This window comes from Xiphophorus couchianus, chromosome 4, assembly GCF_001444195.1.
Source record: "Xiphophorus couchianus chromosome 4, X_couchianus-1.0, whole genome shotgun sequence".
Taxonomy (NCBI): domain Eukaryota; kingdom Metazoa; phylum Chordata; class Actinopteri; order Cyprinodontiformes; family Poeciliidae; genus Xiphophorus; species Xiphophorus couchianus.
In genome coordinates this window covers 20,168,273-20,188,157 of record NC_040231.1, presented here as the reverse complement: position 1 = coordinate 20,188,157, position 19,885 = coordinate 20,168,273, and the positions used below count along the sequence as shown (strand labels likewise).

The following is a 19,885-nucleotide window of genomic DNA, read 5'->3' as shown; positions in this document are numbered from 1 at the left end:
ATGTGGTTTATTGGGCAACGTTTTTCACAACTGACAGGCAACTATAAATAAAATTTGTACAACTTATTAGTCCAATCTACTGATACGACACTATAACTAAAAGAGTATTTCTGATGTCATTGTTGTCGATGCTAAATAAAAGATAACTCGGATCTGTTAAGCAATTATGAGCCCACACTTGAACTTCAGCACATACACCACTAAAACCTGTCCTTTTTAATAATATAAGACCTTACATAAGGCATTTATATCTCCAACTCTGTGTCTAAACCCCATAAAGAAATTAATAATTTACAAATGTTACATAACTGTTTTGCATATTTTTAAATACTTTCAATGCTTTTGGAAACATGTAAAAGAAATCACAGTGTGTATTAGAAGGAATGTTTGTTATCTATAGTGGAGGCTCACATTGCATGTTCCAGTGATGGACCTTTCAGGGTTTTGTAGAAGCTAATAAAAGACTACCAGTGATAATGTGAGACTTCAATAGAATAAAATAACTTTTTTAAATGTCAAAAAAGTTGCAGACTGTCTTCTCATCAGTATTTTCCTGTGTTCAGGTCTGTGAACATTGCCTGATGATATACAGTGTACTCTGATATTCAAATAAGTTAGGCACCACAGTAACAATAGCTGAAATCTACAAATATTTGACACACCCTCCAAAAACTCATAGTTGCCTATTTTTGTAGTTCAACACCAAATAGACCTTAATGCGTATGAATATGATTAGTGGAAACGATGTTGGCACTACCACAGAAGCTAACCTCCATTGTCTTCCTTAACTCAGCTCTTCAGATAAGGATGTTCAATTGGCTAGGAGTACAGACAGTCAGCAACAAGGGAAATAAGCCCTTCAGTGTTGCTAACACTCCTACTGAATATATTGACTGTAATTAAATCGTATATACATTCTTTTGAAACCTCTCAAACTTTTTAAATCCTTCTCCTAATTCTGCTGGACCTTCATCTATAACATTTTGTTGTACCTGTGCTTTACATTGTTTTTACATACTTATAAAAACAACTACCTCACATATTCTTCATGGTATTTTTTACAGATTGTTGGCAATCCATAAAGTTTTAGCATGGAAGTATTTCTCTGGCTAGGCATAGATTATTTTCTCCACACAAATGTTTAGTTAGTCTTTCACAAACTTGGTCATGATGACTTATATAACATACCTAAAATAAACAAACTCAAAGATTTGCATATATGATGCTGTATCTCTCTTTTTTTCCCCCCTTAGTTGTGGAGTTGACAAACTATTTGAAAACTCTGAAGCACAGAAATGAGAGGAGGTGTGGTTAAAATCTTCAGTGACTGCCATACATCCTTTAGGGATGTTGTGTTTGTAACCTGTTTCCAGGTTACAAAAGCTGACGTCACACTCACTGCCGGCAGCAGTGCAGGGTTATAAATACACCTGCATGTATCAAAATAACACTTGTGAACTCTGTGGGTAGAATGTAGATACTGCACATTTATTGCCACCAGTGTCCTGGACACATACTACTGGCACATAAATTGCAAATCACCATTGTTCCTTTTTGACAAGTAAGCGAGACCAAAATAATTTTTTTCTGGACTGAACATAATCGGCATTGCAGAATCACTATGTGGTGGACAGCCTTCATCATTCATGCATTTGTGCTAAGATGACCCCTGTTGGCTTAGAGTTATGTCATCAATAGATATACTTTGCAACAACTATCTGCATATGACAGGAATCTATCGCAAGGTCACATAAGGCTCCACTTAATTACATGATCAGGATTGCCACTTTGTTAGTGAGCTCTGGAGTAATTCTATTTGAACTATTGTATTTCTCTTTGCTTGTCCTTAAAGTTTGAATTGGCATTGATGTTTGGTATGTGTTTCTGCTGCCTAGACTTTGTAAAATGTGCATGGTTGTAGGATCTTGCCAATGTTCTCACGCTCGTGTTCAAACTATTTTTGAGTCAGCTGCTCCCAAGCGTTCGCCCCAGCGTTTGACTCATCATCCTACAGTTTTGCACCAAAGTCCAATAGGTGCTGAAAAATTGCTGATAAGCTTGTTTTACTGCTGTAAAAGAAGTTGTTATTGCTTTTATATTGCTATTTTACGAGGAATTGACTTAGGTAATTTGTGTCTCCTTATCTATGTGATGTTGCTAACGGAGAATGTCTTCATGTAACGTTTTCTCAAAGCATACATCATTGTTCCTGATTTATGTTTGTCAGTTTTGTGCCGCCTTTTGAATGAGAGCTTTATCTAAGATCATCTATGACAGACGGACACAATTTGTGCAGTTGCAAAACTTTGGCCTTTTGTTCGCATGTTTGGCTGCAACAGGACCTGGAGGCCATTCACAGAGTAGAACAGATGATGAAAGGTAGGTCAGACAAGCCTTTTGGCTGAATAGAAGCTGAAGCATTTATTTGTAACCTTAAAACCTTCCAAAGACAAATATATTAGGTTTCTGGCGATTCAACATTGTAAATAGATTTCTCTGATTGCCCTATGTTGGACTGTCAACACCTTTTAACCACCTTTTAACCCACTTATGTCAATATAGAAAAAACATCACTGCAGTGAGATGTCTTTTAGCAATATCTGCAAATTCTTTAAAGAAAAAATGTACCATTTAATGTCTTTTTATGTCCTATTATATAATTTAAAAAATGTATGGAAACTCTGGCTGATGGATCTTATTCCTCCTTTTTTGTGCTCCAGTGAATGGAATATTCATCTTCTAATCTTACTTAATTTAGTTTTGTTTATAAAGTAAACTGAATCCTAATAAGGAATGCATTTGATTTCAAGGATGAAGCTACATAAAAGTTACACTAAGGTCAATGAGAAGCTCTAATGGGGGGGGATGTTTTTTTGAACAAAAAAAATATATATTTATTTTTTTGTTCATTTTCCCAGCTGCAAATTTTAGCTGAAATTGAAGGTGTCCCTTTTAGAGTAGAGGCCTTTTACTTGGTGACCACTCTGTTCACAATGTCACTAGTTCTCTGAGTTCATGCCAGCTCTGCACCAGGTTCTTCATGAATATCCTAACCAATTTAGTTTTTGTTTAAGGTAGACAATTGGACCTACCTCTACACCACTGGTGCTCAAAGTTGGTCCTCGAGGGCCGGCATCTTGTTTTTTTTTTCTCTCCTTGGTTTAATGCACCTGGATCCAAAGGTTGTTACTGCCACCAAGGAGAGAACTAAAACATGTAGGATACCCGACCGACTTTAGGCACCACTGCACACATTGGTAAAGTGCTGGTACAACAGCATAGTTGTGGTGTGGTATTAAAATGGTTCCAAAAGATTTTTTCCAACATGTGTAGTTCTCCTCATAGATATCCACATAGTTTCAGACTTTCTTATTGTTCTAATGCTGTGTTAGATGCGTAATTTGAAATTGAATTTCCAAAAAATCGATTCAAACAGATGCAGTAAGTAGACTAAATGTTGTGAAAGTTGTAGAATTAAGTGGTGGATGGCATTTGTTAAATAAGTGAGACACATGATTCTGTACAACACGTGTTTTGTGAAATGGTTCTCTTAATCTTTAAATACACAAAATTCAGAAAAATCCATTGGTATTGGCTTGTGCTGTTAATGCTAACATGGCTGCTGAACACAAGCGTTGTCATGTTCCATTGGCTTCCCTTCTTGCTACAGGAACACAGAAGTTGGATCCTTGTTCCAACTTCTGGAGCAAGACGGCATGAGTACTGGGTTATCTAGTGTGTTCTGTAATACAAATCCCTTTCCTCCTAAATAAACTACTCCCTTCACAGAATTATGATCAGTAATGAGAATTGAATGAGCTTTGACTATGGCACGATAAAAGGTGTTGGAGAACTTTCAGGTCATATTTCATAAAAATGTAGGTTAAAGTATAAATATATATGCCTGTGGGCATAATTTCAATGCTGTTGTTGAGAGAATAACCACAGTTAATTTAAACATGTTCACCCAATTCTTATTTCTAAAAAATATATTTTAGTTGCATGTTGAGCAATTATTTGACACAAAGGAAAGGTTGAAATAAATCACTAGCATAACCAAATTAATGTTAAATACAATTCTATGAGTGTATGTAAACTTTGACCACAACTGTAGGATAATAAGTAGAATTGGGGTTTTTTTCTAGAGAAATTTTGTCAAATTGTTACTGTAACTTTGCCAAATTTTCTTCATCCTGTATCTTGTTTGTATGCTATGTCTACTGCACCAAACAGCAGGATAAATTTAGAAACAAGCTTCAAAGAAACAGCAGAGTCATGATCAGTGCAGGACAACTTGACCTCCAACTGTCAACATAAATACTCTCCAGACAAAATCCAGGCTAAATAAAATGTAAAAGTGATACAATAAAACATTTCTAAGCTCTTACCAGAAAAGGCTTAGAGGGCCGCGTTTTATAATGAGAGATGGTGAATAACAGCAGCAAAGCAATGGAAGGCCCCAGTAGCGTGGGTGAGATGCTCCCTTGCCATTTTATCTTCTGTGGGTTTTGAAATAAAGGACCTGCCAGCTTGTGTTCTTTTCTTCAATGCCCATAGTTAATCTTAAGAGAGGTGGAGTCATTGAAATATACATAAAATGTTAAGATTGAGTTAAATTTAAGCATAGTTTTTAATATCCCAGGGGGCTGTTTGTCTTATAGAAAAGAGTTGAAGGTAAAAAGGGAGTTTATTCCAAATGTTTTAATTGCAATAAATGTCTACGAATGTAGTGTATTAAAGTGTCATTGTTATCTGGAAACATTAATTGAAATAATCTCCAGCTGACAGATTGAAGGTGAAAGCAAGATCCAGTGTCTGCAAGATAGACATTTTAGGCATTTCTTTTTATGTTAAATAATGAGTAGAAACACATGGGTTACAATTTGTTAATGTGTACCTTATAAACCAACCCATTCTTGTAGAATGAAAGAGAGAGCATTTACAAAACTGGAGGTTGTTTTGAATGCTCATTGTGGTCTTGCTTACACATGGTAGGCATCAACTAAATCTACAAGCTTTTTTCTTCCAGATGGAGTTTTGTGTGTCGAGAGCAGTGACTCAGTGTATGTGCGCAGGTTGCTAGTTGCTTCAAAGAATGGTCAGACATCAGATTTAACAAGCCATGATAAAGTGTCCTGTTACATTCAAAGGGAAGGTTCAAACTCTAATTGAATAAAATCTTTTTTTTTTTTTTTTTTCGCCACCTTGGACTGTTATTTATCCATCTGAATTGTTTTGGTGTCGCTGAGCGCCTAAAATATTGGCCATTGTGTTTTCTTTAATAGATGTAGATATAGACGGGGATAGAAGAAAATAGATGTGCAGTTCATGCTTTGACAATAAAACAACCTTGTAGACATTTTTAAGGTAACACTACAGGGGCAATTATTCGGAAAGGATAGTACTCTCCGGGTTGAGAGTCAGTTTCTTCCTCAAGTGGAGGAGGCATCTTGGTCTTTGATCATGTGTGATGATAATGGACAGAAAATTAATAGATCGATTAGTGCCTCACCCTATTTCTGATTTAGACATAGGGTAAGAATTTCTAGTATTCAGGTGCAATTTTTGTACAAGTCCTTGTGGTTGTTTTAGAGATCTTCCATATATAATGGACTGAGCTATGGCCAAGGGACTAACCCAGAACTTGGTGAAGGGATTAATCTCCCAAGTAGAGGTAGGATCCTTCTAGGATGCCCTGGATCCTAAAAGGATCCAGGATCCAGACCTCTGCAAATTTGCTTTTGAGTGCCTTTACTGTGACTTTAAAATGAATTACTTGATGAGAGAATAAGATTAGAAACATGATTAAGTCAAACTCATTCAAATAAACATGATACATACCTGAAAAGTAAATGTAAATTAAGCTAAAAGCATTGCATCGCAAATAACTAATTATTGTTCTCCCTTCAATCCTCCACCAGTGGTCGTGTGAAACCGCTGCTCGGCCGGTTCAGTGAGCTTGAAGCCTTGCTGTCTAACATGAACATTAAGTCAGGCAGCATTGATGCTGTCCTGTTGGACGCAGGCTGTTCCTCCATGCAGATGGATCAGGCAGAGAGAGGCTTCTCCCTCAGCAAGGATGGACCCTTGGATATGAGAATGGATGGAGAGAGGTAGGACATTTGCCACATGAAGCAGTGGTTACTTTTGGAGCTGCTGGATTATCAGAGCAGGTAGAACCTTAAGATTGTTCACTGATGCAAGGACCTTTTAGTGAAGTTAAATGGACTTACAATAAATCTATAAATTATTCCTTTTATATCCTATTTGATTTAATAACTTCATTTACTGTTTAAAATGGTAAGTATAAACAATCCATTTATTCAGTGATGTGTTGCATATACATGTAGGTATGTATATGCAACATCTACATATGATGTACATGTATGCATACATATGTTTATGCCACATATACAGCTCTGGAAAAATGAAGAGGCCACTTAAAATGATCAGTTTCTCTTTTCATCGGTATATGTTTGAGTAAAATGAACATTGTTTTTTTTATAAACTACTGACAACATGTTTCCGAAATTCCAAGCAAAAATTTAGTATTTATTGGCACAAAATGAGAAATGGTCAAAATAACAAAACAGATGCAGTGTTTTCAGACATCAAATAATGCAAAGAAAATAAGTTCATATTCATTTAGAAAAAAAACAATACTGATGTTTTAACTCAGGAAGAGTTCAGAAATCAGTAATTGGGAGAATAACCATGACGTTTTCAATGGGGTTCAGTGCAGCGGTTTCTTATTTTTTCCAGAGCTGCACATACTTATTATATGCAAGTATCTTTTTCTAAAAAGTCTGAATTTTAAAGATCTTTATCTACAAAAGGACATAATATTCAGCTACTGTTAAAGTAGGGTTAGAGAGGCACAGTGTAGCCTCTTTAAATGTGAATATATTGCTTTTGCATTCGGCAGATGTTTCAAGTCCAGCTCATTACATGAACTTATCTGAAAGAAATAGAAACTGGAAAATGTGTAATTGACTAGTAATGCCTTACGTTTTTCATTTCCTACAGAGATATAAAAGATATTCCTGAGTTATCATGGACTCCATAGGAGGATATTGTACTGTACGGCTCTGTGGTGTTGTGTCAGATCTAAGAGTCACAAAGCTGGACTCTTAGATCTGCTGAACAAGTTGACAGCTGTTCAGCACATTTTAATGGAGGTAGAGAGGAACTGCTCTTGGAACCGCACCTAAATGTCATAGTGGAATAAATATGTTATTCCTACTATATATAACACAGACAATGCCACATAGATACTATTCATAATTTACCAGCCTTTAAGTTCTGGAAACGCTAAGCAGCCACTTTATTAGGTACACTTGGTTAGTACTGCGTTAGGACCCTCTTTTGCCACCAAAACTGTCTTAATAAAAAAATGTCGGTCAAATTTAGTCCAAATTGGCATTATAGCATTACTTATTTGATGCAGACTTGTCCACTTTACGTCCACAGTAGGATTCTGCTGTTCTACCACATTCAAAATGTGCTCTATATAGGGTTGAGATCTGAAGTACAGTGAGCTTACTATAATCTTAAAAAAACTGTATGAAATCCTACATGCTCTTGCTGGCGGAAACGATCAGTGAATCTGCACACTGAGGTCTTAAAGGGATGGACTTGGTCACCAAAAATACTGAGGTTAGCTACGGTGTTTAAATGATGCACAGTCATTTAAGAGAAGCCCCAAGTGTATCCAGAACATATCCGTCACATCATTAAACCGCCTCCATCAACCTGGACCTGTTAATACAGGGCAGGATAAATCCTTGTTTTCATGTAATTTTATACCAAATCCTGAACCTAACATCTGAATGCAACTAAAATCAAGACTCATCAGACAAGGCAATGTTTTTCCTATGTAGAATTGTTTTGATGAATGTGTATGAGATTTTACCCTTGGTTTCCTGGTTTGAACTGACAGGGGTATGAGTGGTACTCTGAGATGGTGACCTGAGTTTAAGACTCTGATTTGAGTTACACTTAACTCACAAAAATTACAAACTTCAGATTAGGTTTAGACTTGACGTACTGTAGATTATGGCCTGTAAGTGGCTCATAACAATTTGCTCATGTTTATGCTTTAGTTTTACAGTAATGGCATAAATGTCACTAGTTACAAAATTATGGATTAAGGATACTTCTGGCTGAAAATATCAACATAAAAGCACTTCCCGTTTTGCTAAATTAAGACGTTTGAGATCGGCATCACTCGAAATATGATAAAACAATGCAAAGGACTTTCAATAAAAAATGCACAAAAAAACTATTTTTATTTACATTGTATTAAAACTTCCCATTTAAAAAATTACTGACACTTTTCATTAAGTAATAGAAAAATCTTTATTGGCATCACTGCAATAAAATTCTTCCGTTTACTGCTGACCAGAGCTTCTTATATCTCCACTGGTATTTTGATCATTTGATTCTTTAATTCCCTTTACAGATTTTCAATCAGATTCAAGTTCGGGCTGTGGCTCCAGCACTCGAAACGTTGATACTACTTCAAATCCTATATTTTATTATCTTCTTAAATAAAAGGCTATTTGAAATCTAAATCTGAAAGGGATGTGAATAATTTCAGTGGTGAGAATACAAGTAAAGCTAAGCCCAGTCCTCTACGTCTTTTTCGGACTTGCTCTGTTTTTGTTTGTGAGAACTGGATGGTCAAAATACATTTTTGATATAGAAAGCCACAGGTGGTTTCCCATCTCCAACTACCAACATTTTTTATTCATCTTTCCTTCAAAATAACCAAAACCAAATGTTATTCCAATCACTTACTTAATACAATGTGTTACTTTACGTTTAAAATATGGAGCAGTTTTTTAAACATTCTTTGACGTAATGCTCCTAATAATTATTAAATAAATTAGGAAAGATAAGGATTCCTGAGGTCTAAATACAGGACAACAGTAATAGACCTCAGTATATAGGCACACTACATACAAATGGGAGATGTATCTGCAAAAATAGTGCAATATGCTTAGAAATGCATTTACTTTGTTTTTTAACATTTGCATAACCTGAAAATCAATCCCATAACCTCAACACAAGCTGTTGCTAAAGCTGCATTTCCCTTTTTTCCTGCCTTGCAATGATTTTGCTCAGAATTGTCACTTATGCAGGCTTTTAGCTGTATCTCAGAGTTGTCAGGATTCGCCTCTGTCAGCAAGGACATGACGTCAAAGAGCTTAATTGGGCTTCTTTTTGTGCGTAGGTACCCTGACATGCCCTGCGCTGCTGACGTTGTGAATACCTTAGATCAACAGGCTCTTGCATCTATCCTCACTGCATATGGGGAAGAAAGACACGCCAGGAAAATAGCTTCAGCCATTGTGGAAGCGCGCCGTGTCAACCCCATCACCCGGACACAGCAGCTGGCCAGCGTGGTTGCAGGTAGTGAGACTCTACGCTGATTAATTCCCCGCAGGATTCTTGGGGTTGTACGGGAAAATAAAACACGAGTGGAGTTATTAATGCTATTTCCCAGAGGGACATGCATGTCTAAGAAAATTATACTGACTGTGATCTCGGCCATCAGCATTTCTTCTTCTGCTTCAGTTTTAGTCGCCTTATTCCACACCTTCTTTTGAGAGAAAGATGAGATGGAGATGGAGGTGGCTGGAACAAAACGTGGCTAATGCCTTGAAAACAGTATTTTGCATACAGTCGCCCATCTCTCTCTCCCCACTCTGCTTCCTTGTTTCCTTTTTGCCCACCCTTTTTTTGACTTGCAGACATACATCTGACAAACATCCAAACACCCACATGTCCCCAAACAATTGACACACTCGTGCGTACAAAAGGGCTTAGCTATTTGTCTTCAATGATTGTTTTTATTTTTTCCCTTTAGCCTTATGAATCCGGATTTGAGATGCAAGGTGTCGTTGCAGCAGTTATTGAACAGAGCGGCGTATGCGTCAGTGTCACCCTGGGAGAACAGGTGTGAGTAAGAGCAGCTGTTTGATCTCTTTTCAAGAGCGAGGCAAGTTAACATCGATGTTTATTTGAAGCGATTCAAGACATCTTGATTTAGGAAAGTTCCAGGGGGAGCTCTTCGACCACCTGTGACAATGATGGTTTTAGGAAAACATTACAACCCCATAACAAATCATGAAGCTGTATACGTGATATATATGTTACACTTTCCATTGGAGAGCAAATTAATTTATATCACCATCATTTATCAATAAACGCTTGCTCTTCTGATTATATTCTATCAGTTTGCCAATGCATACATGCCTCTTGAATTTTTTCACATTATGTCACAATACAACCACAAATATTGTTCCTTTATTATCGGTATTTTTTGGAATTGAGCAACACAGATTACCATATAATTGTGAAATTAACCCTAGCACTGTCTAAACAGAAGGGGTCATTTGGACCCAGCATGTTTTTTACCCAGTGCATAGTCTGGCCATTACAAGTTTTTTTTTTGTGTGTGTGTGGTTTTGTGAACTGACGGTCTGATGGAACACCCGTCCTCCACACTGTCCGACCGTGATATCTGCCACATTCCTCCCGAGTGTTGCACTAAATCTGCAGGGGGATTTTCAGATGTTTTCAGATTTACATTATATATTCATTTCACCTCAATCACCATCAACCACCACACACCCACTCACCCCCAAAACCTCACCCCAAGGTGCACACATTGCCACCCTCAACCCACTTCTACGTGTAAAATGGGGGATGGTTGTTTACAGCGCATTCAATTTCTGGTAAGCTTCATAGTGTAGCTTCCTTCATAGTCGAGTTGGTGCACATACATTACAACCAAATGGTAGAAACTGGGTAAAATGTAAAATCAGATGCAATTATTTAAAACTTCCACCCCTCCATTAAGCAAACATTTATCAATAGCCAAGGGTCCAGACCCTTTGTATGAAGCAAAACATAGAACAAGGGGTTGGTTTTTACCAGGCTACCTTTTTTTGGAGTAATTTTATCTTTGTTGCAATGAACCATAACCAGTTTAAAAACATTTATGACATAAGAGTTTTTCCTCAGGCAAAAAAGTATCTCTTCTGAAGTATCTTAAGTGTCTCCCTTACTGTGGCTGATTCAATGAGTGACAACAAAAAACAAAGCTTTCAGCTAATCAGGAGTTCTCAACTTTTAAATATAAGTTTAAAGTGAGCAGAAAAGGCTAACGTCTTATAAAAACCAACAACCAAAACAACAACAAAAAACCTGCACAGCATGTTTTACAAACTACTTGATTCAGTAGGCATAAGGAAATACTGCCCATTTTGTTCTGCACCGAGACCTGTGGTTTGTGTTTAAAGTCTCTCTGATTGTTTGAATTATTCAAAAAAATGCATGTAAAAACTTTCACTGTCAGAGCAAGACTGTTAAACATGTCCAAGTTGTAAATGTAAATTACAACATAAAACGTGAGGTGTGATTTAATGAGGTTCATAGTGCATAAACAAGTGAATATTTTGAGCATGTAAACACTTTGCAGCAATGGTTTTCATTCTGGCATCCACATTATTCAATGAATGCATGCTTTGTTCATGTTCTTTTATGTAAAAAAAACATCCTTGTTAACTTAAAAAATTCACGTAAAGTATTACTCACTCTTGAATGTGCTCATTCAAGCATAATAAAGTGAGCAGGTGAATTCAGACACTAGGTCTTGCTTTTCTGTTTTACTGTCTCTATAAATTCTTACTTAGGCTTTGACCTACAACATAATGCACTGATGCAGAAAAACTGGCATTACATCTTCTTTTTTTTGGACAGTTAATGATTCCAGACGCTGGCAGGAGAGCAGTTCCAGACCTCAGGAGGTTTCCAATGATTTATCTGTGGTATAAATTCTGTCAGTCAAACCTATGGACACGTCTATTAATTTTGAATGAGGCAGTTACTAAGAAAATGACTGGCATGGTAGTGTTTTTATGTTTTTCTTCCTCTGAGCAACATGAATTTTAAGTGTAAATGTTGTGCTTGATATAATTTGCTAATACTATAACATCCTGCCAAATTTCAAACTGAAGATTTCAAAGGAAGTGGTGTTGTGCTTCTGTATTATTACAAATCAACCTTTAGTGTGCAATAAAGCACACATCTGCCTTATCCTAACATCATCAGAGCATGTAAAAAGGAAGAAATAGGAACATTTTAGACAAATATGGTTATTTTCCACAGAACCAGTGGCTCACGGCAAGGGGATGATGAATGATATACATACAGACATGCTGGTGCCAAAGCCTCCAACAGAGTCTTATCAGCAATGGGCTGATGGTATTGACCTGCCTTTGTCCTCCACACATTTCAGACTAGTAGCTTTGTTTGCTTCTTTATTCTGATCTTTCTAACATATAGAAACTATTTTCTTTGCACACAAGCACAAAGGCTGTACTACAGAGCAAGTTTATGCTCAGCATTAGTATAAATGTAAACAATTTTGTGCTTTTCATGAATTTTTTAAAACCATACTTTTCCACCATGTAAAATAAGAGATATAAACAACTTGCAAATTCAAATATATACATACACCTCTACTGAAGTTAGGGTGAATTCATAAACAAACTCCAGATTTCATTCGAACTGGATATTTTACCACACTTTTTAAATGAAATCTTAGTTAAGTTAAATTGGTGTATAGATGCACTGCAAATATTTGAAATCATTTTGAAAATGACAGTTAGTTGGGCTACTCCAGAAAGCCTTTTGTTTGGTGCTGATTATGAATTTGTTCAATCATATTAGCCTGCTAACTTTTGCTTCCAGGTGAATTTGAAGGTAATGCTGTTTCTGTTCATTTGTTTGCTCAGAGAAACGCACAAAATAGATTAATTTCACCCAGACTGATGTTTTCAAATCATTTTAACTATGATGATTTTCCGCTTACCTCTTATGGGAACAGAGCACTTAAGAAAAGCATTTCTACAGAAATATTGATTTGATGAATAGCATGTTTAATAATGGTTATTTTCATAAGGTACTTTTAATCTGACAAGCAAAACTTATTTAAATGCATATACTATTTTATTGAATATGATGAGTGTGCATGGACAGCTTGTTGCAAGTTACTCAACTGCATTTCAGTGAGATCAAAATCTGGACTTTGACTTTGCCCAGGACTAATGCTTCCTTAATTTTCACCCAACTCTTGGTGGATTTAATTATATGTTTTGGGTTAAAGGATTTAGTTCTGCTATGTGTTTATACATATTTATGGTGGATTCTATGATGGTGAGCTAGCTAGGCCCTTTTGCAGCTTAGTATCCCCAAACTAAGACACATGTACATTTATGTTTCACAGTTGGTAAAAATGTTTGTTTCCTCCAATGCTGAATTTGGTTTATGCCAAAATCTTGCTTTATGTTACCAGCTGGACTAATTAATTAATATCTGTTGATTAAAAAATAGATTTAAGAAAATGCATTTGTCTTTACGTGATTTAATTTTGAGAAGAGCCAATTTTAATTCATTTTCAAAGACAGAAAAAATAAATCATATTTTTATATATACTACTGTAGCATCTAAGAACACATTCCTTTTTGTGGCTTGGTCAAAACATTAACTATTCCGACCATCTACAGGCCTAAACCTGTACAAACAGAGCTGTGTGAGGTTTATTCTGCAGGTCCGTGTTGCACACTCAAAGTGTTTTGGTTCATCCTTAACCAGCAGATTTCCTCTTTTTGTAATCTCTTCCTACCTCCATAGAGCTGCCTGCAGAACCTTTCAAAGGTGAATTAGAGAAAGAGTGCCTGGCTTGGTTAAGCTAGACCAGAGCTGGTCCTTGCTGTGCAGGCATTGTATTGATTACATCGTGAGTCACACCTTGGACTGTTCAGTGCAGGAGAGAAATGCCACATCACTCACTTCTCTATTTGTTGCTCTATCTCTTTGGATCTGTGTAAGTGCCTAATTGTTCTTTTGTTTTCTATGTGTAGTTGTCATGGGTTGGTCAAGATTAACTTTACAAATGTCTTATTTTCTTTAGTTTTGACTTCAAAACTTATAAAACATCTCCTTCCTGTGATGGTTTTAGTTGGAGGTAAAAACTGCAAAATTCTTTACATCTTTACATTTTTTTTGTTGCGAACAGGAGGACAAATTATATTATTCTACAGTTTAACTTGAATGTGACAGTGACACATAATTAGTGACACATAAGCAATAACAACACCATCTCCACCCTCCATCTGCTCCACACAGTGCCTCTAATGGACCTGCCGCTCAGTCCAACTGCAGCTCCCTCTTCACTCCTAACTTTGGCTTGTTTATATCCTTTAATAAGCTGTTTTTTTATCGCTGTGACGTATTTTCTCGGAACAGATCAGTCTTGTGTTAATGATATAAATCAAGCTGTTATTTGTGTTGTTTCTTTAGTGAAAGAATGATGTACATACAGTACTGAGCAAACGTATTTACCCATCTGTCCTTTCTTTATATTTTGTTTCAAAAGAGCCAGATTGTTTTGTAATTTTTTTTTAAATGCTCTTGAGCAATAGTTTCCAAGACTCCCTGAGGGTCTTTCAAAGCTTTCTTTGGACATGAACTTGTTTTGGAATAACAAGTCTCTGCAGAACAATCAAATCTTCTCTTTCCTGTCTTTGGCCATTTACCAATAGCCTTTGAATGATTTAAGCACAAAAGAGACCCCTTAACTTAAAGAATAAAATGTTGTGTCAACATAAAACAGACACTTAAAGTAAATTGGGATTTTTGGGCACTAAAAAGGCAGGCTACATGTGCTACATATAGCCTGTTAGTTCTGCTTTAATCAGTTTAATCTATGAAAAATAATTAAAAGGCGTATTCCATCACTTTTCAGACTTTCCCTTTTGTGTTGTGTTTGGGCTTGTAGCTCATTGCACTAGCACAGCGAAATGTTGCAGAGCAATGCATTGATATTATGTTTGGAAGATAAAACTTAGGCAGAGTTAGGAGTAACATTTTCAGTAACATTGCAACCTGTGGAGGGTTTTTAAAATGGTTTGTGACTAGTCCTGTTTGCTTGTTATTCATAACAATGATGATAGATTGCTTGTGAAAAAAAAACAACCTTTCAGATCATTTCTGCTACAGTTTTAACCAGGAGTGTTGCTTTAGCTACTCTGACGCATGGGCTTCTGCACTTCCATTTTATTCGTGAGTGATGTAGTAATTGTGCAAGTCTCTAGTAAGTCTCTGTTTTAGGCTACTTATAAGAGTTTGACACTCTCAAATGCTTCAGTGGTCTGGCTGTTTACGCTTTGATTATGCTCTATAAGCGTAACATTGTACCTGTAACACACATTTTGGTTATTCCTTCTCTTAAAGAATCCTTTATGGTCATAATCATGGACCAAAGAATCCAAGAGAGAGGCTGTTGTTGGAGGGTCAGGAAAGATATTCTGTGCCTGTTTCCTCTTATGATGCTCACTCTCTTGTCCTGCAGAATCTTTGCAGCAGAAATGCTTACTGTATCCTTTTTTGTTTTTCCAGTAAGCAGCTACACATTTAAAATATATCCTTTAGAAAGTTTTTTTTAAAAGAAAAGAATCTGTTTGCAGCCATTGAAAGAAACAAGATATACACAGTAGTGTATATCTGGTCTGAAGAACGTCATTCAAAGATTGTGTTTCTATCAGAAAAGTGTGTTTTAAAATTACTTGTCTGTTTTGAAATGTAATGGAAAAAGGCTGATTGTGGTTTAACTGTTTCTGTACTTTCAAGATCTTAATATTTCTTTGCTCAGAAATATGCTAATATTTGACCTTTGAGACAGAATCTTTTTTAATGCATAATAGAAAACAAAAAATTTACACCAACAAAGTGATTCCCAAATACTTGGTATGTCTTGTTAACTGATTAAATTGGTCATAAATTACATCACTAAGAAAATCCTTCAAACTCCTCACATCCATCTGATACCAAATGGACTTACTTTGACTGTTTTATTATTATTTTATTATTATTTTTTTAGGAGCTTTTCCTCCAGGCGTTGTCTACGCACGTAAAGACCGTCTTCAACGTCGTGCCCACATTGCAACTAAGACGTTCCAGGCCCTGCGGATCTTTGTGAATGATGAGTTGAATGAATTGCACACGGGGCTCTGCGTGGCCCAGTCAGCGCTGAAACCTGGAGGAAGGCTCTGCGTGATCACATTTCATTCGTTGGAGGACAGACTGGTCAAACGTTTCCTGCAGGGGCATGACTTGTCTAACTTGGATCAATACCACTTTAGCCAAAACAAGCAAGGTAGCAGAAAGAAAAAACTGGTGGATGAGGACAGTGAATGTAACAAAAGTTCTTACTGGTTTCCTGTGAAAAGAAAAGTGGTCAGTCCAGAAAAAGACGACGTGAGAGAGAATCCTCGTGGACGATCTGCTAAACTCCGGATAGCTCTACGGCAGTAACTTTCAAACGATCATGGAAAAAAAACTTGTATTTCATAATGTAAATTTCATTTTTTACTATGAACACAATACTGCACACATATCTGAGTTTGTTGCCTAGTGAAGCAGTGAAGTGGTTTGTCTTTGAACTGAAATGTGTAACAGCTTTCGGACCATTTGGTAACAGAAAAAAAGGTGACAGTATCTGAGCTTTTGCATCAAGTGAGAATTAATGCCAGGCAACAACATGCTTCATCTTTGTAATCTAGTTTTTTAAGAAAAGGAATATAAACCAAAACCTGATTCTTGCAAAATTCCTTCAAAGATATTTCACTGTCAGTTCATTATGTTTTTGTATTTATTTGATACAAACATTCTTATGTTAAGCTTCACTGTAATTGTACATTATTCAGCAGACTCTTTGCAGAAGATGTATGTCTTTTCATTAGAGTGCATCACTTTGCACGTCTGCAGTGGCGCTATTAGTGAACAGCAGCAACAGGGTTTAAGAAAAGACGACCTAAAAATGTCCCAAGTCCAAAGCTGATTGGTATTCTGACAACGGATCAGTACTTTTCAATAGTGTTACAGTTTTAATTTTTTTTTTATAAACACAAGTTGGCTATCATAAAAGATACAATAATCGTAATAATTAACATCACAAACTCCATTTTTAAAATTAGTTAAAGTTTTTGTGACCGGTCAGAATTTGCAATGTTACTGTTGACACTGAAGTTAAGAAGCAGTAACCTTGTGTCATTAAATCATTTCTCATTTGACAATTTTTAATTGATAACGCACAATTTTATCAAAACAGGATGAATGTTCTCTTCACTCTAAATTTCTAAACATGGAGGCTTCAACATTTTAGTTTGTTGGTCTTCACAAATCTGTCTCCTGCTACCAATGAAATCTTTAGTTTCATGTGTGTGGCCCAGCAAAGAGCTGCGTTGCAAAGCTTTTTTTTATGAGTCTGAGATTCGTTTGTGGAAATGGAAGTAGCTTTTGCAAACCAAGCAGTTTATTTTGGAAAAGATTTGGTTGAGATAAACTACCCAATGCCATTTTTGTTTTTATAGTAGATGATTTGGTGATAATGCTGCCCAAGTTGACAGATTTTTCCTCATCATCCTGGTTTGATTTCATTCATTAATTAGTTTTCATATTTAAGTAAAAGTTCTTAACCTCTGTTCAAATGTGTCTTTTGATAGTATTCTTTTTCTGAGACTGTTTTTGACTAGAGCATCATGTTTTAAAGTTGTTTTCGACTTCAAGACAGCAAAGATGTCTGACTTCCAGGCTTTTTGGTGTAGGTGAGCCCAACAGTTTATTTGTCTGAGCAATATGAACAAAATTGAGGATGTTGCCAGTTTCTATTCTTTCTTTTCTATTGAAATTTTTATTGTTTGTAATATCTTTAAAAGGTCCCAAGAAAAGCCAAAAAAATGAGGTTTTACAATGTAGGAGCAGACTTTTTCTGTTATGTCCTTAAACTGTCATTATAATAATTGTCAAATAAGGACTTGGTTGTTGTTTTTGTTACCTAACAGCTCAAAATAAAAATGTCAAAAAGCTATCTCATTGTCCAGACAACAATTGTGCTTGTTTACAACACGTTCAAGCTATGTATGATGGCACCTGAAGTTGTTGCTGCCCAGAAGCTTAATATGTAAAACCAGCACAGAATTTTTTTTTTTCATTGACGTCTGTATTTTCCCTGAACCTCCCTTGATGAGTAGCTCAAGTGCAACCTCTACTGCACCATATGAATTAGTAACGCCACTAAATACTGAATGACGCAAGTGTCAGAAGTGGTGCTGAATGAGCTGGGTGGTTGTTCTTGAGCATTCTCTCACCTTCAACTGTAAGCAGATGAGGCGTTTTGATCTTTACTATTTAAGTTTGGCTAATTGTAATTGCTTCATCAAGATTATTAACAATTTTTTTCTTCTTTCTCAGTTTTGTGCTCTCTAAATATACCCTGGCAGTTACCTTGGAAACTAAGTGGTGCAAGTAATACTCAAGTGCATCTAAATTTATATCCTGTAGTTTAATCTACTTTGAAAATAAGCTGTATTGGGAGTTTTCTACGCCCCTTCCTGGTGGCACCTGTGGATGTAAAACCCGGGATATGTCAGGACATTTGATCTTTTTCTTTCTTCACAGAAGTAAAGTGTTTGCTGAGCTTCAAAAAGCTGTGAGAATGAAGCTCTATAACAGACACAATAGCTAAAACAAACAAGAATTTATCCTTCAACAACTTTCAGTATATTATGAAAAGTGTAACTTTCAAAATCCAGTTTTCCACAGGAGGTAATGATTTCAGTGTTGCTGGTGTTGATCCTTTTTGTTAAGTGCCTCCGTCTACAGACATAGAAATGTTAATTGGATTTTCAATCAAGATTTAGTATTTCCCACACTGACAAAAGTAGCAATATACCTGTTTTAATGCCCGTTATCTCACAGTGTAAAACCCCACAATGAAGCTATTAAGTATTATTGGGACAAAGATGAGACGAGATGAAGGCTGTTAAAAGCAGCCCGGGCTTCCCGAGCCTCCTCTGCACCACTATGGGTCACAAACTGAGCCTCAACAGTGTATTATGTAAAAAATTATACAGTACATGAACGTATACATAGAACATTAAAACCAATTAATTTTTTTTTTGCTTTGAAAAACTCAATTTTGGGGCATTTATTACCTATAAGCAATAATAACAAATATGCATCTAAAATAAGTCGGTGTGTAGAAAATTGGTCTTTATATCATAATTTTCACCTTTTTGATTTAATTACAGAAATAATGTTCACATAGCTGTACATCTTCTCAATATGTCAAGATAGATGCCAGGATACAGAATGGCGAATCAGTCTCGATTCATCCTTCATTTATTTATTTACTCAGTACAGCTAAACATTCTTCCAGTTTTGAAACTGGCCCTGGTTATAAAATCTGCAGACTTTCTGATGGCATTTCAAAAATGTTTTGTAGGACTTTAGTTGAGTTATTTGATTCATATTCTGTCCAGTTCTTGGTCATGACCGCAGCACAATGTTGTGCTGTGTGGTGTGAATCACACTTTAGGTTTTCTTCTTTTATGCCAGTTATTCAGCAAAACCTCTACGAGAATCTCTCTGAATTTAATTTTTTTTGTGTGTGTGGGATCGACAAAAAAAAATCTAACGGTAACGTTGTGAAATTACAGTATGTTCAACTGCAGAAAACAAATTTATTTGTGATTTAGTTTTATGTAGTTTATGACTCTTTGCATGCAAACTCAGCTGTTCTCTGTATTTACTCCAGTTACACATAAGACACTGATCGATCACAATGGCCAATAAGAAGCAAGATTGTTTTGTTGCGTTTAGAGACCCCAGGAAATAAGAGATCCGTTATGTATTTTAATGTAAAGCCAATTTCTTTGGCCCTATAGTCACGTTATTTTAAAAAAAGATTATATAGCTTTATGTTATTAAAGCTAAAGTTTAATCAGTATTACGTTTATAACAAATTTATGTC

At 36.1% G+C, this 19,885-nt stretch overlaps 1 protein-coding gene across 3 annotated transcripts in view; it reads left to right on the top strand.

Moving 5' to 3' along the window:
- The window catches only part of mettl15 (methyltransferase 15, mitochondrial 12S rRNA N4-cytidine), a 61,197-nt gene extending 43,256 nt beyond the window's left edge, over nucleotides 1–17,941 (top strand). For 2 of the 3 annotated variants that reach the window (XM_028014989.1, XM_028014992.1), the window contains 3 exons: nucleotides 5,922–6,113; nucleotides 9,236–9,414; nucleotides 15,953–17,941. In XM_028014989.1, coding sequence (XP_027870790.1) covers nucleotides 5,922–6,113; nucleotides 9,236–9,414; nucleotides 15,953–16,386 — 805 coding nt within the window. In that variant the 3' untranslated portion in view covers nucleotides 16,387–17,941. The remainder of the gene's footprint in view (nucleotides 1–5,921; nucleotides 6,114–9,235; nucleotides 9,415–15,952) is intronic. The other variant, XM_028014991.1, reaches the window with a different exon arrangement.
- The last annotated feature ends 1,944 nt before the right edge of the window (nucleotides 17,942–19,885 follow it).